The following is a 26,144-nucleotide window of genomic DNA, read 5'->3' as shown; positions in this document are numbered from 1 at the left end:
GCAAATGATGTTAGCCATCAGGAAGGAGGTAGATAATGAAATTCTTTGAAAGCTAACCACTCATCACAAGGGTGACAGAAACATCAGGCAAGGTTCTAACATGTGGATAAAAGGCAGTATGGGATTTATACAGTCACTCCTTTTAATTTATCATAACTAAGTTGTCACAAGGTCAGCATCAACAAATGCATAACTAACGCACATAAATGAGCCAATTATCAGTAATGGCTCAAGGTTTGCAGTTGTATGATCCAAGGTTTCATTATTTATTTTTTTTCTAGAAAATCCACTAATGTAAATCCAAGCTTCCATAAAAACATCTTGTAACCTCTGTATCATAACAGCTTTACTAACACATGCCTGAGAATGAAGTAATGTCACAGAGAATTCCATTTCAGGGTTCTCTTAAAGGTAGCTATAAAACCAGCATATTTATTACAATTGTTGCTGTTCTCCATGTTAAGAGACTGCATATGAGCATACTCCCTTACTTCATTGTGCATATTACTGTAAAAATGAAAAGCAAGATTTGAGAACCTGCAGATGTTGCTGGTGAGAGGAAGTAATTAAGCAAAAGTAATTAAAAATTAATCTGATTAAAAATATACAATTTGAAGATATCAAAACCCCAAAGGACAAGATTAAAAACAAGTAAAGCCATAAAGTACTAACGTCTGATTTCTTTTATGAACAGTGGATGCTGAACTAAAGGATTGAACAAATGTTAAACTTAGGTTTTTGTATTGTTCTCAAGCTCAGCTGGGACTCCTAAAAAGGAAGCTACCAAGAGAGAAAAACCTATTTGACAATGCTGAAGGTTACTGCACAATGTTTCTGGGAGAGGAATGCTATCTTATTTACCAATAGCACTGACACTCTAAAGCACAAATGGAATATAACCCACCAGTGCTAGCATTCCCCAGAATATAGCCTACAGTCCATAAATACTGTAAAAATAATGTTTCTCTATAATAGAATGGAATTCATCCACCATCCAGTGACTGCTGTAATTAAATACTGATTCTGACATAAATCACAATATACGCTGCCATGTAAACAAGGACATGCATTATGGAGAAACAGAACTTGGGTCAATCTGCTCTAGAGGAAGGTACTTCTACTACCTACACTGGAAGAGATTCTGAGTTACATTGCAGTAATGACAGTAATGGCCTTCCTCTGAAGGCCAACCATTACAGTGTATCTCACCTTCCTGCCTGATTAAAGATCAGCATAGTAAATAAGAATATTTTTCATGGATTATCAATAAAATTTGCATTAGCCTTTCTATTTTTAACTTCTCCTAAAATGAGGAGACACTACTACACAACTGACTGAAAAAAGTATCAAGTAGGAATATTGTACTCCTCCGCAAGTAACTAGATACATTAAGGAACAGAACAGATTAAAAATGCAGATGTGTATATTTTCAAACCTCTCTTGAAAAGTCAATACTGAGGAGCAGTGTTCAAAGTATTTGGTTATGTGATCAGTGTAAACTTCCCGCGGGTTTGATAATATTCTTCCTATGTTACACAGCTTAGGCTGTAATAGGCCACAATGAAATCCTGAAGAACCCTAATAATCACTCATAAAAGGTGCTGTAAGATTTTTGAATATAATGCTGGCAACTATTAAATTGCAATTTCTTAGTTCCACTGTAAAAAGAAAAAAGTAAAGCAAAAGCATATTTTAGTTCAGTGACAGCTGCATCCAGAAGGTTGGTACCATTCAGGTAATATATTACACTCTTGGTAAAACTGGTGCTCAGTTACGTATGTTGGGTATACAACTTACTGAATATTAGTAGAAAAAGGCAAATATTTTCTTTGTTGTCTTTCAAATTCTTATTTTAAATTGACCAGCAATCATTTTCACTAACCCTTTTTCCTCCTTGACACAAAATTTCACCGCAAAGCCATCAAGGAAATCAGGTTATTTATAAACTTGTCCCGGGTCCATCAAAGTCAAGAACCAAATCAATTAAGGAGTTCAGAGAAGCTGTGAAGCAAATTACATGAGAGGATCAAACTGTGCTGAATAGTTTTCAAAAAGTGAAGCATGGCCTAGAGTCTATGAAATGAAAACTGAGGTTAAAACCTGCAAAAGCAACAACTCCATAAACAAATTCTGTTTTCAAATTGATACACATAGGCTTTGCTGAATAAGCTGTTTTTAATAGAAAATAAAACTCACTGTGAAATGAAATGATTGAATCCTCTGCACCATTTTTCAGGATGTAGCAAAGTAGGAGGAGGGTTTCTGAAAAAATACAAAGTTTTGGGATTTAACATGTTAATGATTACTGGAATTATCTCACAGATAGTCAACAAAGATGATATTGGTTCCATTAGTGAGAAAATTATGATAGAGAGAATAAAGCCCAAATTGTCTACGTGTCCCCTTCAGATGCCTATTGGGTTTTTCTGGCTGCTTCTTATTCACTGACAGTTCTCTTTTCATGTCCTTCTTTTATGTCAATACCTTTGAAATCGGTAGACAGTATAGCTCACAGTGCGCTTCCCTTTCAATTCAACCTGACTCAAGAAGTATCAACTGAAACTCAAATATTAACCTAGCCATCTGTCCTGGTTTTGGCTGGCATAGAGTTAATTTTCTTTCTAGTAGCTGGTTAGTGCTGTGGTTTGGATTTAGTATGAGAATAATGTTGGTAACACATAGATGGTTTAGTTTTTGCTAAGTAGTGCTTATACTAAGTCAAGGACTTTTCAGCTTCCCATGCTCTGCCAGCAGGGAGGTGCACAAGAAGCTGTGAGGGAGCACAGCCAGGACAGCTGACCCAGACTGGCCAAAGAGACATTCCCTTCCATATAACGGCATGTTCAGGATAGAAACTGTGGAAAGTTGGGTGAGGGATGGTGACCATGGCTTGGGAACTGGCTGGTCAGTGGGTGGTGAGCAACTGTATTGTGTATCACTTGTTTTGTATATGCTTTTATCATTATTACTCCCTTCCTTTTTTGTCCTATTAAGTTGTCTTTATCTCAACCCACAAGTTTTACTCCCCGCCCCCCAATTCTTTCCCCCATCCTGCTGCAGGGGGAGGAGTGAGCAAGCAGCTGGGTGGTGCTTAGTTGCCAGCTGGGGTTAAACCGTAACACCATCAAAGCACTTTAGCCCTTTACCCTAGATCACTGGCTCTGACCAAAACTTTAAAGTATGGATATCTTCATCATAAGAACTACCAAACTGTCAACAATCTGTAGCGTTCTCAGACCAGATTTCAATCTGTATCCAGTTCGGATGACACTGTAAACTCTAGAACTATTAAAAATAGATGTTATTTTTAAAGTGACATTTAGCAGACACTGTTTTTACATTACATAAAACGACCATAAGAATAATCTTTTAAACTCTGATGGTTTCCATGTTAGTTGGCATATAATTACTTTCTTTTCTGATTGTTACTGTTACAGTTAAATTACATAAATATACAGAGCAAGGCCTATAGGTCATATCAAATGGACCAAATTTTAAGTGGCTCAAATTTAAGTGGACCAACCTATCGCAGGAGGTGTTCACAAATCACATATTATATTATACTATGCTATCTTCCAGAGTTTTCTTCTGCAACTTAAGATTTCATAAGTACTGGTCTACTTAACTTTTTAAGACTAAACTTGTGTTTTATGAAACCTTAATGAATTGTCTTTTGCTGCATTTAAGGGCTCAATGCGAAGGGGCATTGAACTTGCATTGACCTGGCGGGGGGGGAGAGGAAAAAAAAAAATATCACAACAAGACTTATTCTACAACAAAAACACTAACATTCAGGATTGCATTATGAATCACCTCATTTATACTGGGGCCACATTCCACAGCATGACACTGTTTGGAAATTATCTCTCAAAACAAAAAGGCAAACAGTATAAACAGCATAAATTAGTCCTGATCTGCTTAGTAGTCTTGAATTTTTCATGTATATTCATTTAAAGAGTAGTTCCATTTAACAATTACCCTCAAAAATCCAAACAAAATGGCTTAGAAAAAAAATTACAACATGGCTTTGTAATAGATGGACCACTTTTGTTCATCTATATCTATTCAAAACAAATGCAGTCATCTAATTTCACTGCAGGCTGACATGTTTTCTGAGATGAATATGTTATTACTTTTCTCTTTTGTTACAGAAGACTCAGGGAACACAATTTTTTTTATGAAGTGAAGAAATCCAGAATGTTTGAGATGTGCATCACTTGCCAAATTTATTATTAGGAAAAAAATATGATTAGTTATTTTCAATGATAATAACGTTTCAGGGTTGTCTTCCACTTACCAGGGTCGTGTGTTCATGCACATCATAGAATTTGTTTTTTTACAATCAGAAAAAAAAGACACAGAAAAGTATTTCTACAGGCACTCCCAGAAAAAAAACAAACCTACATCAAAAAAAGGTAAACTTAAAAAAAATCTCTTTCTCTATAATGAAAATGGCTATCAGTCCACACATCCCACATACATGAGCTCTGCAAACAGCTTTAAGGGACAGCCAGCTAGGGTCAGTATATGTTTTTAGTCTTTATATTGCAGGAATGATACTCTATCTGACAATTTGGATTCTGATAAGAACAACTTTCACCGTACTGCGAGGTACAATATATTTCTTCTTAGAATGATACCAGCACTGCCTACATAATATTTGCTGTGAAATTTTGAACTTCATTGCAAAGTAATTTGCTTTTTCAAAAGCTTAGTTACTATTCATGAAATATGTAGTTTTGTCTTTTCCGTAAAGTCTTTCCATGGTGGTAAGAATGGTGCTTACAAAAAGCATATGGTTTGGACGCTCTATTAATAATCTCACAAGGACCTTTTTGAAAAAAGACAATTAGTTGCAGACATTATGACGGAAACAGGTGGGATTTCATCATGGAAGGACAGAACAGCAGAGCAGATGTCATTCAGGAAATACATTTAGTCATTTGCAGGTTAATGATTAATGGAAAAAGTCATGTTTTTAACCACACAGAACATGTTTTGTCCAACAAATTACTGAGCTCCTAAGCTCTCACTTATAGCTACTCTCACAGAGGTGGCTGAGCGTGCCATGTACCAAATCAACTGTGCTGGTTTTGGCTGGGATAGAGCTAATTTTCTTCACGGTAGCTGGTATGGGGCTATGTTTTGGATTTGTACTGAAAACAGTGCTGATAATACAGAGATGTTTTTGTTACTGCTGAGCAGTGCTTACACAGAGTCAAGGCCTTTCCTGCTTCTCACACCACCCCCCAGCAAGTAGGCTGGGGGTGCACAAGAAGTTGGGAGGGGACACAGCTGGGACAGCTGACCCCGACTGACCAAAGAGATATTCCATACCATATGACATCATGCTCAGCATAGAAAGCTGAGGGAAGAAGGAGGAAGAGGGGGCACATCTGGAGTTATGGTGTTTGTCTTCCCAAGTAACTGTTACTGGGAGCCCTGCTTTCCTGGGGATGGCTGCCAGGAAGTGGTGAATGAATGCCTCTTTCTGCTTTGCTTGCATGCATGGCTTTTGCCTTTAGAAAGGGGCATAAAAGGGTCAACTTCCTGCTTTCGCTTTGCCTAAGACACCACAAACTGTTTCATGGTGACAGCAGAAAACACCAGTGCCTCCATGGCACCTCCAGAGGTGGATTTCTGCAGTAAGGACTCAAACTCCAGTTCTAGGGTAACACAAAAAGCCGGATATGCAAGGGTAACTCACTTCAGGCTTTTTTGTGAACACACTAAGTTTTTTGCAGTTTGAAAATAATAATCCAACAAGATATCTGCAATTCATATCACATTAAAGAGAAAAGGGAAAAGAACTCACATACATTATCAGATGCTAAACCACAGGAAGCAACAGTACTTCAGCTCAAACTAGGGCCATTTGCGATTCCAGACTATATTAAACCCAACACATGGAGTTCTATGGTTTTTGTGTACTTGCATCAGCCAACATCAGTGCATTTCACCAACATCTGCCTGTTGCATCTGCAGTAGTCAACACATTCACAGGAAAAACTGAAAAGCTGCCTCTTGTTAACTTGCTGACATAACTTGTTCTCCTCCTTTCATATACAGTTAGAATGCTCTGCATGCAACCTTTCAATCATCCTTGCCACATGTGAGAAGCTGAAGGACAATTAGCCTTATTTTCTACTGCAAGTGATAGAAAATGTGAGAAGTAGATATGAATATTATTGCAAAAAGCGGGTATAATTGGGCTTGTCTTTTGAAAATGTCCTCTTTTGATGCAAGATGAGTAATCAACCATTTATTTCCCAACTTCATGTCTTTTTTTCTGTAGTTCTTTCTATAATTCATGATTAGTCACAGAACTACATGTCCTATTTCCTTAGGCAGATGCATTGCTCTTGTGAGGAGTTTTCCTACCCTTGTATTCAGTGCTTTCCATGGTCATACTGATGCTGTTTTTCACCAGGAGCTTTGCTTCAGTGAGGACTGCAGGATTGAGCCTGTACAAGACAGCCCATACAGAAGCACAATGTTCATTAGAACATGAAGACATTAGCAAGCTTATCAAGCAAGAACTGCTGCTGAATTCTGAATGATACACACACAGTTATGTGCTGAAAATATTTTAACCTGTCGAGCTTTATGTGTTCCCTGTCATTCAGCCTGCCTCCAAAGTCACAGCTGGTAAAACAAAATTGGTCATTTTACCACAATAAGGCCAATGATGCAGCTCAGCGAGCACCATTCATCCTTTCATTAAGCTATGAGCCTACTTACAGATCACAGATAATAGATATTTGTTGGCAATGAGAAAACAAATAATGTAATCTTAAAATACTTCTTTGACAACTTTTTAGAATTTGAAAATGCATCTACTATTTTTTTCTATTTCAGTAAACATAGCCATATATTTTATAAACAGAAATCAAGACAGAGCCTCCAGTGACCAAACTGCATCATCAGCCTACCACACTGTTTCTAATGAGAAATTAGCAGATGAACATCCAACACCTGTCACCACAAACAGGCCCTGGCAATCACAGCCCGGTACACGCATGTTGCGAATTATTTTTCTAGCAGATTGAAGAGACAATAGTTCTGTTGACAGTTGCCTAGGTTTACACATAGCCAGTTTTTACATGAAATTAAATCATATTTCAAAAACCTAAGTGAAACAGCCACGGAAAAAGCACAACTCAACCGTGCATAATAAAGAGATTTCCCTACAAAAGGTTACCTAAAACAAATGGTTTCTATTAAAATACGTGAATAATTGACATTAATTAATACCTGATAAATTCTCATACAAGTTTAAAGTCCTGCTACTCCAGAGCATGCCCCATCTTGGGTAATCCTCCAAAAATAACCAGGCAATTCTCAAAAGGGCTCAGAGGTTTTCCTAATGCACTTGGTTTGTGGCCCATTCAAATCAGTAAGAGGTTTCCACTGATCTGAATAAAAAAAAATTCAGATCCTAAACACTCTCCAACTCATCTGTCTCCTACTAAGGGCTACTCAACTTTGACTGACTTCATAACATATTTCACCAAAGTCCTTTTTGGTACTGTATTCAACTCTGTAAGATTAAGACAGAAACTGTAGAGCTTAGGTGCCTGCAGGAGTCGAGAATCAGCACAAAAATCCTCCATGCATATGGAGGCAGGCCTTTGAAGTTGATTTTTAGGTCAGTGGAAAGCTGTCAGCAACTTGAATGCTGCTGCATGAAGCCTCCATGGTTGGGAACAACAGCCTCAAGAGATCAGAAAGAATACAGGATCTCCAACAAAATTGGAAGCGATGCCAGAAGCATGGGATCTGGGAAAAATGGCTCCAGGTCTAAAGAAACTGTCTGCCAACCTAGTTCATCAAAGGGGCTTCAAAGGCAATTGAACATCCTTTCCTCAAAACACCTAGAATTGTGCAAGTCTTGACCATACCGGGCACCAATCTTACTTATGTCTTCTTAACCAGATCTATAGGCAAGGCATTTCCATGCCTATCCAGCCTACAAGGCATGAACCATATGTTGAGACCTTATGTACCAAATCACAGCATATGAGACAGCTGGAAAAGGTGGTAGCTCCTCACATCATCTTTAGCTTCTTAGGGCTCATCACAGTTACATAAACCTTCCTCAGGCAAGGGAACAGACTAATGCCAGATCACAGTACTCTAGCTATACAATTTAGGGGCCACCAGCAAAACTACCCTTATGCTGTGAGAACAAACGGCACAGTACATTCCAGGAAAAGATTTGAGGAGAAGGAAGAAGGGGGAGTATGCTCCTGCCAAATTCACTCTCCAGACACCTTCTCACTGGCAACTGATTCACTTCTAAAGTTTCGCCTTTTCCCCTCCCTCTCCCTTCTCTCTGAAAGGACTGTTTTCCTTGTGTAAATATCTAGTTCAAAACTGTTACCATACAACTTCAATTTCTTATCTTCTAGAATATCAAAGGCATATATCTATTCGAATAATGTGTAAGTGCATTAATTCTAACACGGATATGCTGCTTTAAACCAAGATCAAAACCCAACGAGGGAAAAAAACCAGTTAAGAGGAAGCAGAACATAAGACATTACTGCCTAACTGCTGAAACAAAAATATTCTTCTTAAGTATTTTACTATCTTTTAATTACAGAGACAGAGACAGATATTTCCCTCTTTACTGGAATGGATGCTCTTTATTTTCCATAGGCCATACACAGTTACAGAAGTCTGGACTGAATCCAACAGCATATGATAAATGTATATTGAATGTATATTGAATTGAAAGTTAAACAGACAAATATAACTAAGAGACTGTAGGACCCTAATTATTTGAAAGGGTCAAGGGTACCAATCCACTTTTTAGGCTTTGTTTTGTTAATACAGGGTCCTGATCTAATAAAATACAAACTGGGTTATCTGTTTTCACTCTTTCTCAAAAGAGAATGATGGCTATATGTCTTGTAACACATAAATACACATTTACCCCCTTTTGCTTGTGATTTTACGTGACTATTTATTTCTTTTGCTGCCACTATGTAGATGAGTTAGCAGATTAACAATGAGATATGAGCTCAGCTGCAAAACAAATGCAAATCCATAAATGAACAAAATATCACCTACCTCTTTAAAACGCACTTAAATCAAGATTTATTCACAAGAGCTTAGAATATTTCATCAGCCAGCATAATAATGAGCAAAAATAAATGGTAAAAGGTAGTCAGTTCCAGAATTATGCACAAATCTCCTTTTGATTTTCAAGATTCACTTTATGCATTGCCTAAAGAAAAGCGCTTCAGGAAGAATATAAAGAGCTGTCAAAAGAAACATTCTAAGAAACCCCCTGCACATGAACAACCCTGTGTTTCAAAATGGTATGTATCTGATAAATTAAAAGTCATTTTTAAAGTAACGCGTATGGACAGAAATAACGTGCTAGGCACATTAAATTATTTTAAAGGTCAAATAATAACCTTCAGAAAATGTAGTAAAACAAATCTCAATTACATGATTTTTTCATTCATACAGACAGAAAATGAATGAAAAAAAATTGCAAAGTGTTCTACTTGGGAACATCTGGGTTATCTTTGACTTTTTCCCTTGAACATTGCAATTCACAGGCCACTGGTTTCAGTCAGATTTGGCAGCTGCAAGGTTTCATTAGCCTTTTTCAGGACTTGACAAGGCATCATTTATTTCTGTCATTTACTTTTCAGTTTCCAGTTTCAGTTTCTGGCTTCACTGAGACAGAAATAAATATTTTATTTCAGAAATATTTTTGGATGGGTATGAAAACATACAGCTTTGCATTCCAGTGGTCAAGCTTCAAAACAAATATTTAGCATAATTGAATTACAATTATGCTTTGTCATCTCATTTATTCACCAAAGTTTCAGAGAGCTAAAGAGGCACTAGCAAACAGCAAGTGAAACAGAGGAAGTAATAGTAGAGATTTTTATTTATAACCATTTCACATCTTTACTGCAATGTAGTATTTTGCTTTTGTATTAAAGCCATTGCCCTGTGAATTTGCAAAGCAAGAGAAAGTCAGTTGCCAAAGAAATAAAAATGGGACAGTAATATTTCCATGCCTGACTGAAATACATATGGTGTTGTCTAGACACTATCCTTCTGTAGCTGGAATATACTGCAATTACACCACATATTTGTAGAGTTGTATGGGAAAGTAAAATCTGTTAAAATCAGAAAGTGAAAATGCCACAGATAAATTTCTAAGGGCAAGTCCTGAATTGTACATGTTTCAAACTCCCACTGTACATCAGCCAGTTTAAGAGGCCTGAGCAGGCTACCTGCCTGAAGGCACTGCCCAGCAGAGCAGATCCATTCTTGGAAAGTGTCATGGTTTAGTCCCAGCCAGCATCTAAGCACCATGCAGCCGCTTGCTCACTCCCCTCTCCCGCAGTGGGATGGGGGAGAGAATTGGGGAAAAAAGCTAAAAGTGGGCTCAATGAGAAGACTTATAGGGATGCCACAAACTGTTTCTTTTTAGAAGTGGAAGAAGATTGCCAAGGGAAGAACTAGACAATTTGGAGCCTGACACAGAACCTGGTCCCACAGTTCTGTGCTCCTGCTGAGACCTGTGTCTGCCCAGGACATACACAGCAGCAAAGGCCTTGTCATACCATGGTCAGTCTGCCAACAGGCTTCATATTGTCCTGGACACACAAGGTAACACAGGGTACCCATGACTTTCCAACCAGCTGAGACATGCTTTTTGGGGCACTTCCTTCCATCAAGAGTAAAATGTTTTCACTACATTACTCCCATGAAAAGGAAGGCTTACTTCACAGAACCACAGAAGTGCTTTTGCTGCTTGCACTTCTTCTTTACCTTCGTTTCTTTGTCTGACTAATTTAGCTCTTATTTTCAAAGAGGAAGACACCTTCTTATCCTTCCATTTCACAGAAGTTGAGGCTCTACAGAAATACAAATAAACCTAACAGTAACCACATAAAATAAGTTTATTACCATATGCTTGATATGGCTGGTGCTGAACACGGAACCCAGTCATTATCCTTGACAAAAACAAACACTTAAACTTTGCATTTTCAACAGGAAACTCCTTATTTGTACTTTTTTATGACTCAAACCTTACTTACTGACTAGTCTGGTTCATAGCACTGTAAGAACCGGTATTATTCTGATAGCCCTACCAGTCTCATTCAGAAATGAATACTTATAGAGGGAATACATTAGTTAATGGTGGCATGTTTCCAATGGACCATTAGGAGGATCGTTATAAAAATTCTGAAGTAATAGGCTGAATAAATGCTGAAGCGTAAAGAAAAGTACATGATGTGTAAGAGTACCATCTTTAGAAAAAAAGGAATTATCATTTAAGGTACTATGCCTTCTGAGCATGAGGACTGTATGTGGAATGGAACTTATTTGTTCCCTCTTCTATTCCATCCAATAAGCTTTATTTTAAAACACTTCAATTTTTGCCTGCTTTTAAAAAAAATATATGAATTGGGTGTCCCTGTACATTATAACTGGAGTGAAGACTAATAAACACGAAGAATTCATTCATTATAAAAGAAGTCCCATGACAGCAATTCAAATAAACCCTCTCTTATGCAGAGCTAAATGACAATAATATCAATAAGACTGTATTCCAATAAGCTGGTAAGACTCTAACTTAAAACTCATGCATCTCTTGAAACAACTAGGCAGGCTGTGAAGAGTACCCTTGGAAAAATATTGACTCACATAAGCTAGGGAGTCTGAGAAAGGATGAAGGCAGTTAAAATAAATTTAAGGCAAGAAACACTAACGGTGTGAGTAATGTGTAACAAAGCAATTAGTGATGCAATGAGAGACAAAAAAACCCTACAAAGCTGAAATATTAAAACATCAAGGATCATGTGAAAATCAAGATGGATGATTTTTTTTTTAATGCAAGATTTAACCAACACCTCATGTTGAATATGCTAGGGCAAGCTTTGCAAAGCACCATCTCCTGGATAAGTTAACACATCCAGAGGAGGAGTTGAAAGGAGCGATGCTATGTGACAGACATAGTACAAAGAAGTGTTCGGAATGCAGGAGGCACCATCTTAGCAAAAGGAAAGACAAGACAACGCCAAGATTGGGAAAAATATCAAAGAAGTAACAAAGTGAGAAGAGCAAAAAGGAAAAATGAGAGGCAAAAAGGAAAAATGAGAGGCAAAAAGGAAGATGAAGACAAGAAAAACAAAATCCCCAAAGGCAAAAATGGGGTATTCTCTCAAAAAAATTCCAAACCCAGCCCCACAAGCATCATTCACTAAACACTTAGGACAAAAGACGACAGAAGTGAGAAAGCAAGAAGGTTACCAGAGAGATAATTAAAATAGTTGAAGTAGGATAGTAATGAAACATGGAAGAAAGAAAAGAGCTGACATAAATCATTCTGTGTGGGTAAGAGCATTGACATTTGTCATGGGGAGATGAAACAAGAAAATAACCAAGGATATAGTCTAGGAAACTGAAATACAATACAAACCTTTAAAAAAGGTATGTTTTGAAGACAGTGTCTACCACAGAAGGCAGACTACTGTATGATAGTCTGCATATCCAGGAATGGGTAAAAACTGCAAAGTAGCTGGTGGTAGAGGAATAAACAGAAGGAATATATTAGCATAAAGAAGCAGCTATGAGTAAAGTATCTTGTTAAAACTAAAAGCAAAACTTCAGATGAAATTTGAGTGCCTTGAAAATTATTAGATTTTTGCCACTGGGAAACGATTTAATCTTTTGTGGGCATCAGTCAGAACCATGGCATAAACAATGTATAGAATGCAATGGCAGTAAGTGTTGAGGATACACAAATGTCTTCTAGCTGTCTTTTTCTGTAATAAATATTAAGACACTGAATGAGAATCTGAATCATAGCTAATGTTTTTCCTTTAAAACATCAGAAAACATTAGCTATTTATAAATAAAGTCAGGTGGTATCAACAAGCAAGTAATCTATTTCCTCAACATACCTGTGAAAAAAGTGCATTTTTGTCTTTTTGGAAACACTGAAATTTTCTGGCACCTAAGAACCATAAAACTACACAGTCATGCCTTCCATGCTTTTTCTGGAGTGCAGAGTTCTGACACAGCTCTACTGAGATCCTCCCAACTGAATAGACCAAGAAGGTAAATTTTCCTCAAAGGGATCTCTCACAAAGAGCATTTACTTTATGTTTGAGTTGGGTGGGCATGATCTGCATCTGTGGAGTCTTTAAAAAGTCATAATAGGTTCTGCAAGACTTGAATATCCAATACAAGGAGCAATGAAATTTAAAACAAACAAACAAAAATCCCAACCAAAACTTTAAAATAAACCAGCTGAGAAGTAGAATATATTTACACCAGTAAAAATACAGGGCATAATATGGAACACAATTCTTCCTTCCTTCCTGAATTTCCTCCGAGTAATTAATTATGAGGCACTAAGAGGTGATTATATACGTGTTGACATGACACGAGCACCCAATTTTAAATAACACATAGAATGGCTAAACATAGAAGAAAATTACACTTTCATCAAGTCAAATCTCAGGTTTTGTTCCAATGTAAGATGTTTTCTGTTCTTTTTGCTTCCCCAGACAGTTCAAGCAGATGCTGCCTGTAAAAGTCTGACGCGTTTGCATGCTGGCAACAGATCATGGATCATCAACTTGCCCAATAAAGCTATCTTATTGTAATTTAGAACATCCTTACCCCAGCACTTGTTCTAATATGTGAACAGTCTGCTAAGAGGGAATCTGATATAATCTATGCCGTGACTGCAGAAATCTAGAAGTCACATTTTGGCTAATTTAACCAAACTAAACTGCATAAAGTCAAATCACTTTAGTCAGCCAGGTAGAAAGATGAAAGCTATTACTACTGTTTTTTTCCTAATGTTCTGAGAGACTGTGGTGCTAGATGCCAAAGCGCAGATATCAACACTCACAAGAGGAGAAAAGTTCCTTTGCCCTGCCCTCCCCAGCTACTGAAGCAAGGTTTGCAAAGAAAAAAACATGTGCTCCCTTTCCACAAGCACAAAAGTAGTATTTGATGTCTTGCCTGGGAGTTTTTCTTGACCTCACAACAGCGGTGAAAACTTGCACCTCCTGGAGGAACACTTGAGAGAAGATGAAACACAACTGTAATTTAAATGGCCTTTCATTATCATAAAATAAACCCACTGAAATAATTATTAACTCCCTGAACACTGTAGTTATAAAGATTCATAACCAACGTCTACTCCAATAAATATTTCTTTAAAATTTTTGTGAGTTCTACCTTATGATTACACCTATGATAGGAAAGAAATAAGACACTAATTGTTATTAGTAAATGTATAGATATGCTCAGTGCATTATTAACTGCACTAATCATGAGTAATGATAAAATATACTGCATAGAATTTTAACATTAATCAAACTGATAACTGTTAACAAGCAAATCAATACCTCTCAAAGCACAGCTCCTTTTCACCAAATATGTTTGCAAATAGTGTGATTACTTGTTATTGCATGTTCAGGAAATACTTCAGAGGGCAAAGCACATAGGCATTTGGTGACTTTTTATTACAAAAATAAAATCACAAATGCACATGCATTACAGTCCTAAGGATGATTACAATCTTGCTAGAACGTGATTACTATCTAAAAAGTTTGTCTGTCTGTTTCTTCTGCTTCTATCAGTGAATTAATTCCTTTACAAATATGAACATCAATATTCTATTTCTGAGAAAGGCATCTGTTTTTCAATTACATCCCATGAAAATCTCTCATACCACGAAATGTATGAGGTGCCTTATTCTCTCTGCAATACCAAATTATGTGAAGAGATTATCTTTTTTTTCATGCAAAAATCTAATTTAAGTTACTTGGCTCAATTCATTATAAGTAATGTGGGCTACTGAACACCAACATTAACCACAGGCTATAAAGTACATTTTGGAAACCCGCAGGGCTAAAGGTTGAAATGCAGTTTCACTTCTTCAGGACTGCACTCCAAACAAGAACAGAATTTTATTATTTTCCTTCAAACGTCAAGTTCTAACCTGCATCTATAAGGCATCAGTTCGGCAAGCTGCCTGCACATCAATTCCCTGCAAAATCATAAGCTGAATGAGCTGAATGCGTAAAAACGCAACAGAACAAGTGTGTAGTTTGCGTGTGCAGCGACCTATGGGTAAAGATGTATAAAAAAAAAAGTGTTTGACAAAGTAGACATCACAGGTAAAATATGCAAGTTTTAGGAACGCAAATTTATACATACATTTCTAAGTTGCCAACTAATGTGACTTTAACCTGAGACAGACTTAAACAAAAAAGCAACTTTTTTGCAGCCCCCCCTTTTACCTCCATGAACGACAGATAAGGATTATCACTATTTCATAGCAAAATACCTCTCTCTAAAACTGAGTCACACACTGATGAGAGGTTGTATGGTCTGAACATCCTCCCTGTCAGCATTATGGCTCCAACCCCACATAACTTTCCCATCACACAGCAGTTTTGAAGGGGACTACAAGTGTTTCCACTATGCCACAAGGCTTTAATTCAAATGTTACCTTCCCCAAGACTCACTGCAGAAAAAAAGAAAAAACCTCTCTGGATTAAGTATGAAGATGGATATCATGCTAGGCCATTCTTGACTGGCACAACCACAAGGTGAGGTACGCTGACTAAGGATGTTCCATAGCCAGGAAGTCTAAGGGAATCACTCACCCAGTGTACTCCCCAAGGAGCACTGACTGCAAGTCTGTTGTGAGCCCAGACTTCAATGCAAAGCTTCCCTCAAGGAAGTTAGATGTGGGAGCATCATGTGTCCTCAACTGTGTGTGAGTCCCACCCCCAAAAACAACATAGTGCAATTTGCAGCCTCTATGTACAGTTGCATGCAATACTTGGTATTGCAGCCAGCAAAAGGAATTCAATGAGGAATTAAATTTTCCTTCTTTGCAATATTCAGAGAATTTAACACAGTAACTAAGGCTTCATTTGCCTGCAGCTCTTCTGGAGAGAAAAAGGGAAAAGAAAAAGGAAAAAAAATGAACAAAAAACCCCACGAATTTACACAAATTAAAATCCTGAAGGACCATTTAAAAGGGAAGCAGTATGCAATTTTAACAGACCCTAAATAGTCTGCTTTATGCATGCTCACTTTATACTGAACCAAGATATTCTTAAAATTTCAAGCAGGGAAACCTGCTCTGGTTACCCTGGTGATAAACTAAAGACAAAAATTGCACATAATTGTTGCTGATGTCACTGCTCCCAACTGTTTCCAAGGTTACAGAGTACCTCAAATAATTGTGATGTTTCATTTCTAGACTGCATTGGAAGCCCATTTTCTGTTCGCAGTAAATTGTTTAGTGCTGCAGGTAATCTATCTAAACCTTATCTAATAAGGCATCATCAGCCTCTCAGCAACCTCTGGTAATGATGTAGATTTATATGTTGAAGATGTAGCTACCTAGTTCTTTACTGAGCTATTTGACTCCTAGATTATCTCAATTATTTTTATCCTAAGAATCTATTTCCATAACAAAGTATATTAATCAATCATATAAAAATATCTGAACACTGAATGTCTTACTGCAAAGGAATATTACATGTGAATTATCTACCTGGAAGGAAGCTGTTCTCTTAGCTGTATGGTAGAAAATTGGCTGTTAACTATTTATAACTGACTAATTTTCCCGCCGCCTTCAAACTCATTTTAAATGCAGAGCACAAATATTTTGCTGCGCTGAAAAATTCAGCCATGCTACATCCTCTCCATTGCAACCTCCAGTTTACTGTGCACTGTAGCATGAATCTCCTTAAAAGTCAGTACCCACTATATATAAGGATTACTCTGCTACCCTCATAGTATTACTGCCTCAGGACAACTACAGGTAACGGTGTTAACCACTGTAGTTCTGTCAAGAAATGGGAGCAGTTTTGAAAACACACTAAAACCAATGTATTTTTAGTCTACAATAATAAAAGCAAGACTTTATAGCTTAGCTCTATCCCCTAAATCTAACTAAGCCACATTTCATATCTTCCCTTCTGAAACAGACAATGGTTACTAGATGTCCATCTACCACCTTTCCTCCTGCTGGATGTGCCTTTCATCACTTGACTGCTCTCAGAATGCAGGGCTTGACCTTGTCAGTATGAAATTTTCCACTAGAGCAAAACAAAATGGCACTTACTGTATCTTAGCAGTCTGTTATTACTTATGCAATGGATTTTGAAAAGTAATAATTTACTTTAGAAACTCGTTGACTAAAACAGTTTATGTGCATTTAATGCATGAAATGAACTGCATATGGAATCAGTAAAAACATCTGTCAGGCATTTCAGCTTCTACCTAGAGTTCAGAGAAGGTTAGAGTGCAGCACATGAGATGATTCTTTTTTGTTTGCTCAGAAAATGGCTGAGAGCTGAGTACATTTATTTTCATGATTATTTGTTTGAGTTTCTCAATGAATTAATTTCAGCTGCATACATTTTAGCTCTTCTGTGTGTAACTCCCATGAATGTTCTAGCAACAAATGTACTGGCAGGAATGTTTGCTGAAACAGTCTGTTTTAAATAAGCGGTGAAGAATATACATATAAAACAATACCCTTCTATTTGTAATTGCATGTCTTAACAAGAAAGCCAGTTGGAGAAGAAACTTGAAGAATCAAAACCCAGCAACATACTATGCAGGTAAAGTCTTCCCCAAGAACTGAAACAGTAAGTGCTTACAACAGAACATTCAACAACAAGCCATAGAACATTAATTACTTGCTGAAATTACACTATGAATTACAACTGAACAAAGAATGTAACTGCAAAATCAAATTCTATCTGTACACAACTTACAAAAAGGAACAGAAAAACAAAATAAATGAGAAACAGTTATGTAGTGTATATAAGTTACATGATAACTGAATAGCTAAAGAAAGAGAGGAGGGAAACTGCACCAAGATGATTTAATTTTGGGGCTGATTCTCTACTGTCTGTTAAAGTATTTATAATATTTTACCACTTTCTCAAATACATTAAAATGTCGTAAGATAATGGGGAACAGACCCCATTTTGCTACAATGTGGCTGCTCACTGCATACACTTCAATTTTTAGATCTACTGCCAGACTTAAAAGAGTAGTTATCCATATATATTTGGTATGGTCTTTGACACAAACAGCTCAGATGATGTATTGAAGGTAACACTACTACTAGCCACTCATTACTCAGTTCAACTGTGGCACAAATCTATTTAAATCTGGTATTCAAACCCTAGGATGCACTTTTACCAGTTCATATACCTACTAGAACTGAATTAGTAATTAATAACACCTATACATCTTTATAAGGGCAGAGTCCTTGCCCTGGCATGTTTTGGCACTGTTGCAAACCATGAGACAATGTGATAGTAACAACCTTAAAATACCTTGTCCTCATAGCACAAAACTCTTTCCTCATGGAATTAATACATGCTTTGCCAGATTATATAAACAAAATGCCATGACATTCATGGTCAATACAGAGTCCAGTCCCATTCAACATCATCATTAATGATCTGGATGATGTATCAGAGTGCACTCTCAGCAAGTTTGCTCATGTTCCAACCTGCGAGGAGTGGCTGATACACCAGAGGGTTGTGCAGCTATCCAGAGGAAAGGAATCTGAACAGGCTGGAGCAATGGGCCGACAGGAACCTCATCAAGTTCATCAACGCCAGGTGAACAGTGCTGCACCAGTATAAGCTGGGGCTGACCAGCTGGAAAGCAACTTTGCACAAAAGGAACAGGGGATCCTGGCGGACTCCAAGGTGAACGTGAGCCAGCAATATGCCCTTGCAGCATAGGCAGCTAATGGTATCCTGGGCTATATTAGGGAGGGTGTTGCCAGCAAGTTGAAGAAGGTGATTCTTCCCCTCTACTCAGCACTGATGAGGCCACACCTGGAGTCCTGTGTCCAGTTCTGCAGAGGAGAGATACCAGAGAGACACAAAGCTATTTGAGACAGTCAGCGAAGGATCACTAAGATTGATTAAGGGACTAGAGCACCTCTCACATGAGGAAAGGCTGAGACAGGTGGGACTGTTTAGCATAGAGAATAGAAAGCTCAGGATGGATATTATCAATACATATAAATATAGGAAGGGAGACTGTAAAGAAGATTGAGCTAGGCTCTTTCCAGAGGTGCCCAGGGACAGGGCAAAAGGCAATGGGCACACATTGAAACACAGGAGGTTCTGCCTAAACATCAGAAAACACTCTTTCACTGTGAGGGTGACCGAGCACTGGCACAGGTTGCCCAGAGAGGTTGTGGAGTTGCCATCCTTGGAGATACTCAAAAGCTGTCTGGACACAGTCCTCGGCAGCCTGCTGCAGGTGACCCAGATTGAACAGAAGGGTTGGACAAGATGACCTCCAAAGGTCCCTTCCAACCTCAACCATTCTGTGGAAGAACAAGATACAAGAACAATACAGCCAAGTGCACATACTTACTGACATTTTCAAATCAATAGTTCACTTTCTGTGAGATCAGTGATCCTGAACTCTTTGGAAAAATCAAAGACAGAATGGAGATTAAAAGAATTTTAATAGAAATGGAACACAGAAGTGCTTCTTGGAAATTCCACTAGCTACCTAACAACATATTTAGGGACCTATATAATTTTTAAGATCTAGTCATAGTTGATTTGTTCAAGATTATATGAGGAGACTGCAACCTGCTGAAGAACTACTAATGGTCCTCCCAATACTTGGTCACAGGTATGTATTATTTTCCACCTACAGATAGACTCTTATCTTTTTATGTATTTGCTATCATATACCAGCCAAGGAGGATCCTGAAGACCTTTTATTTCTGCTCGTTAGATATTTCCACAGTGTACTTAGATGTAACATGTCACCTTATATTTTTAGTATTTGGGATTATTTTCTATAAAAATACAATCACAAAGTAATGAAGGTCCAATGCACCAGACAATAAAATAATGTGTAAAAGTCAAATTATTCCTCAGACAAGTATACATAGCTTTTATGGATATCATGATGCCCTATCTATAACCACAGGCAGAATCTGGTCTTTTGAAGTAGTTTAGTCACATTGCTGTAACTGCATTTCACATTCCTATTAAGAAATAAACAATACTGTTCTCTGAAACTTGTATACCTGCTGTCAAATTATTCATCATAAGACTACATTAAGCATGTTCCTCTAATTAATTTAAACACTTCATTTTAAATAACTACAATTCTATTAATTCTTCTGGCTTTCGTTTCACAAAAGCTATCAACTCTAAGCTTTACTGTCCTATAATACATACTTGTATTTCTTTACTGTTCCATGCAAAAGCAGAGTGTGTGCTACATGGTATATGTATCAGTACCAATGCAGATGGCAAAATAACAAAAAAGTTGGTAAAGCCAGCTGCAGTGTGAAAGGCTATGTTAGAAAATGTTAATATTTAAATGTTACCTCCAAAAAATAATGTCCCCACAACAGTTCTTACCTGTTCAGATAGATGAAACTACCTGTAGTACACCAGCTGCTCCACCTGGCATATGACAAAGCAAAGTGAGTGTGCAAATATTTTGGCTCCTCTACCTCATATGACTGGCCCACAGCCACACTATCTATCGAAGTGAAACAGATCTATTCTCTCTCTTGACATGATCATACCTTAAAAATTACAATAACTGAGTACTCTTAAGTAACTACTTCAGAGATCATTACCAACATTAAAGAGGAAGTGTATGTTTGCACAGAAAGTACAAAGATAATTATATTGCCTACCTGCAAACTACTGGGAAGCTTAAGTTGTGATAGGGTAGGAGGTGGAGACAGAGATAGGTTTGGTTCTACTAGAGCCAGGTCAGATCCTGAAGCAGTCAAGCATCACTAAATTCAAACTAACAAACACTCCCAAGAGCTTTAGGTCTCACCACAGTACAACACAGGTAAAGAACTACACCATTCAATAAGTACTCATAAGCTCAACTCCATCCCACTCCTGGCTACTTAACATGAATTAATGAAGCATAACAATTTTTAATGAAATTTCATTTAATTCTCAGTTTTCATGGGTTAGAAAATGGAATAACCATTTCTTATCACCAATCAGTTTTAAATCAGCTGCCTTCTACTCCTTTCAGAAGAGCAACACTTAACCGATACAGACGTGAGAGGACAATATGGTTCAGTTTCTGTTAGTGTCTGCTGTCAGTGTAACCCAGAAAAATGTCTCTTTATTTACCACCTCCCTGTAAACAAGATTATAAAGGGACAGATCCTGAAACACAGGATCTTTGCACCATGATCCAAAATCCTCACTTTACACTGTGTGTATATACACACACCCTTTCCAGACTACGAGGTACAATCTTTATCTCCTCTTTGCCACACTACATTTCATAGCCATGACTATTCTTTTTAAAATTTCAAATCACCGCTACCTTAAGAGATAGTACTGATATGATGTAACATTTCTCACAAGATAACATCGTTTGAAGACTTTATGGACCTATTTTACTTTAAAAATCTTAGGTGTAATGGTATTTGAGAATCTTTTACTTCGTAATATTTTGGCAAAACAGACACACCTAAGTAGTGGCAGCAGATGGAAGAGGTTAAAAGTATCAACTCCCAAATTACCAATTTTGCTAGACCACCTTCCCTTCGTAATTTAGACCCTTCTGTTGGAGATTTGAAAATATATTCTAGACAGATGACATGTTAACAGAATCATTTCATGGTTCAGTGTCTTCGCAGTATGATTTATCTCCATCTCTAGGCACTGGAAGTCCCTTTTCAGGAGATTTATGAGTTAGATCCAAGAATTCATTTTGACGAGGGAGAATGTGTGCATCATTGCAAAACAGAACATTAACATTTGCTCTAAGATAATGCTTCCATATCATTTAAGAATGAGTCACATGCATGTGGTATCACAACTCTTTCCAAGACAGTGCACATTCATATAGTAAAATGTTTATGAATGAAAGACTTCATTAAAATTTGCATTAGTCCATGAACTTGTATCCCCTTCTCTTCCAAATCTTCATAATACATACAGAAATAAGGTCCAGAAGGCTAGTTTCTAATAAAACATCGGACTTCAAATTTAAACTGGCATTTTCTTCTTCACTCCACCTGTGCTATCAGATACTTCCTGCAGACACTACATTTTCTGGAGGACAAGAAAAGTGGTTAACCACTGGAAGATGCTTAAGCATCTGGCCCACAGCTCAGGCCATATTATCAAAAGTTCTAAGTTAATACTTACACACCTTAAAAAACACAGTGTTTTCAAAAGTGCTCAGCATCCAGCATCTCCTGCTGTGAAACACGGGTCAGGTTTTCAGGGGAGTGCAGCACAGTGGGATCACCTATTTTTCATGCCCAACTTGAGACACTTGGTGAATTCTGAGGGTTCATCTGCCCTCTGGAATTCAGTGATTTTGTTGAGATAAATTTAATCTCTAATCACATTTTATGTTGCTCAACTCAATGAAAGGAAACTTTTTGCCGTTCTGTTCAAACAAGAGACTTGTGATAGCTGCAAGACAGAGTTCTAGATGTGAGAAAGAGTATAAGTGTGTCTGATTCAGGACAAGGATCAACAACATCAGTTCATCAGTGCACGTATGACACCCACTTCACACTGCAGGCAGTCTGTAGCTACAGTTTAAAACAGACTAAAAATGGAGGGCAGGGAGCAACACAGCTGTTTGCAGTCTCTCAACTGATGCTACTTATCTAACAGATGCATTTATGGTCTTTTCACTAGCATCTTCATAATAAAACCCTTACCCTGAACAAGATGGGGGAAGAGAACTGCAAATAAGAAAGGGTAAGTCATGTTCTTTATTTAGAAAGCCACAGCAATCAGACAAGACAGTTGCTGCTCATGTTGAGAAGATGGAGGAGACAAAGAGAGAGACAGAGAGATGTGATTGAGACCTTATTATCTACAATGTCCTGTTAAGAACTATCTTCAAACAAAACACTTTCAGCAGACAGGATACTGATCAGAGACAAAAGTATTTGAATCTTTTTCCAGCAATGCTGAAAGGATAGAGATGTGAAAATAAAACAGTTACAAAAATACAGAGCTAGGAACCTCAGAGCACTAATGGAAAATGTAAAAATCAAGCACCCTAGTGCCATCAGAACTTTGCATATAATGAACTTCTACCTTACAGAGCAGCCTCCAGTCTTATTTGACAGCTCACAGGGCCATCACTACAAGTTCTGTCATTTCTATATAAATACTAGCCTGCACAGAGAAGTATGACTGGGAAAATCATAATTTCAAGTGTCTTCCAATGAGATATATACCTAGGATGGGATAGAGAGAATGTTCATGGCAACTGGAAAGTTTTTTTGTGGATATGTTATTTTTCATTAATGTCCTTCAAAGAGGGGAATGTAAAAAATTTCCAATAGAAATCATTAAGATAGATCTGGATTTTAATGGGCATAAAGGGCCTCCTGTTCCAGCAATGCCATATGACCCAAATGTATTGGGAGTCCTATGACATATCCACAGATGTGCTCTTTTGCAGACCTCTGAGCCATTCAACCTGGAGCTTAATGCATCCCTGGTTCAAGTTACATAATTCAGATGTGGACCTGTGTTAGTTGGAGGTGGTAAGTTTAACAGAAATCTTAAGTTTGAGAATAAAGCTTTCATTCCCCCAGAGAGTTTCGTGCGTACTGAAATTTTGACTAAGTTTTAATATTCAGCAAAACATGCTGAATATTTAATTTTCTAAAGCAGTGTTACTCTGACCTTCCCTTCCACGATTATAACTGCTGTATAGAAGGTATAGAGAAGTGTCTCTCTCTCTATACTGGAAGAACTTTTACACTTTCTAACTAGTACCATCTGAATTTAATACCTTAGTTGCTTCTTGTTTAGAGAACACAAACAGTGTAGGGTGTTTGGCTACTGTTAGCTTTTCCCATTTTCCTGCTTAAATTAGCACATGAAAACAGTAAAAGCCTAATCCTTGACTTGAGTTCTACACAAGAAGACATGTTCAAAGATCTTGGGGGTATGTAACTGCCTTGACTGTTAGTACAAAATCATTATTCAATGGTTGATTCAAACCCTAAAGTCAAAGTAAAGACTCACGGTTTTCAATTATATTCATTTAAGGCTAAGGCCTAGCTCCACAGCTCACTAAGTTGAAACTCAATGCCAAGGCTAACTGCACAATTACTGGCTGTCTCCAGAAAAGCATCAACAAATAAACTAACATAGAAACTGAACTACTTCATTCCCTACTTGAAAATCGAAGAATTCTGTGGTAACACACACACACACAGACAGATTTCTGTATCTAGCTTTGGCAATTTCACCATAACAAACATTTTTGAGTACATTCGTGAGAACAGATTATTCAGTGCTTGATAACAAAACTTGAAAACTATCGCAAAGTTTTCTGCTAATGTAAAAAATCAGCAGCACACAAAATGGACCAGTCTAGCACACAGAAGACAGTATAAATAGAAAGATATGGATCAATTGTAGTCAAGAATGCACGGGAACAAGGAAATAATTCCTGATATCTCTTTGCCTGAGTGATGTCCAAGTGTCTTTTACAGTGAATAGCAATTTCACCTCTTCTTCTCCAAAGTAAAGTCAAATCAGCCCAATCAACAAAAACTATCCTGGGAGAACACATACAGAAATCAGATATACACAGTAAATCAATAGCCCATTACATTTTTTGCTTATTACTCACAGTAGCTCTCTTAAAAACACACACAAAAAAAAACCCAAACCCAAACCCCACAAAGTTCCAGATAGAACGGAGCTTAGCTGTAGGGTACCACAGTCACACCACAACTGTGCAATGCTTTGGTGACATTTGGTATTAGTGCATTTAGTACATTTAACAGTAGCTGAAACGCGATTTACCAGTTTCACATCAAGCCACAAGAAGCCACAGCTGAAAGAGGAGCTGTTATTAACAAATTAAATTATGTATGTCTCTGTCTCTAATTGAAGTATGGGAACATACACAAAGCTAGTTATATAAGGTTATATTGCTTCCCAACCCAGGTCTTGAAACTACCTCCAGAACCCCAGAATTAGAAGTGTGTACCTTAGTATTCAGCTCCATTGTACTCCAATATTAATGTGGTTTGAATGACAAATTACAGTTGTGAGATAACTTTGGAAACCATTAACCTCCTGCTAGTGGCCATTTTCCAGGTGAAAACAAAACCTAGCTGAACAAGTTCTTTCTCATCATATCCCTCACGAGCAGTAAGCTCCAAACTTCACTTGAGAGCAGTGCTGTCACCATCTGTGAACTGAGGCCATCAGCCGAGTGAGCCCTTTCTCCATCTCACCAGATGTGCAGAATTATGTCTTAATTTAAACGATGGGTGGAGCAGAGCCAGCTGCAGGGAAAGCTCAGGCAGGCAGCCTCCTACAGAAAGCAGGAGGTGGCAGGCGCAATTGGTTACCAACCCTCAGCTGAGACAAGAATTTGAGCTGCGTGAATACGCTGCCTCTCATTCACCCCACACTAACCTAAGCTGTTTGTAGGTAACAGCAGAGGAATTTTAAGATGTGAAGATCCCTGTGCACAGCACAAATGCCTCTGGAGATGTGACAAGTGCTAGTCTCAGTTAAGAGACTTGCTGAGTCCAGAGTCTAACTGTAGTCTACTGAGCCAAAAACTAAGTCTGAGAGCTTTGGTTCAAATGCACAATGGATGCAGAGAAAGTCTTGGGCTAGAAACTGAAAAGCAGTAATGAAAAATAAAAAAAATAAAAAAAAAAAAGAAAAAGAAACAGCAGGGTTCCTTTTCTTTTGATTGGATCTTACAATGACATTAAGTCATGTGGAGAGGGGAAATGGATTGACTGTAACCTTCCTCTTCTCGTAAGGCAGCTAAGGGTTACCAAATAAAGCTATCAAGTGGCATACAAAAGGAGAGAGTTCTTCCAAAAAAATACAGCTACCCATAGCTTCTATAGTTTTCTGTAGATAGAAATCAAAGCCTCTACATGCCCTATTGTAAGTATCTTCTTATTGCTTGTTGTTACTTTGGTATGACTCCTGTCCTTTTAAACCATTTTGAGCACTGATAAAATTTATAGATATTGCTCTAGTAATTTGAAGCCTCCCTTGCTGCCTTAATTGCCAGGACCTGTTTTACACTTGTGCAAAGGCAACAAGATGAACCACTGC

At 37.7% G+C, this 26,144-nt stretch overlaps 1 protein-coding gene across 1 annotated transcript in view; it reads right to left on the bottom strand.

The window, feature by feature from the left end:
- Positions 1 to 26,144, bottom strand: part of MYO3B (myosin IIIB) — a 175,533-nt gene that overhangs the window by 126,810 nt on the left and 22,579 nt on the right. Inside the window, exon 7 of the mRNA XM_010286583.1 lies at positions 2,197 to 2,262. Within this exon, the coding sequence (XP_010284885.1) occupies positions 2,197 to 2,262 (66 nt within the window). The remainder of the gene's footprint in view (positions 1 to 2,196; positions 2,263 to 26,144) is intronic.

The sequence above is a fragment of the Phaethon lepturus genome, unplaced genomic scaffold (genome assembly GCF_000687285.1).
Source record: "Phaethon lepturus isolate BGI_N335 unplaced genomic scaffold, ASM68728v1 scaffold2230, whole genome shotgun sequence".
NCBI classification, from domain to species: Eukaryota; Metazoa; Chordata; class Aves; order Phaethontiformes; family Phaethontidae; genus Phaethon; species Phaethon lepturus.
Note: the sequence above shows the minus strand (reverse complement) of the source record. Positions and strands in the feature narration are given on the sequence as shown.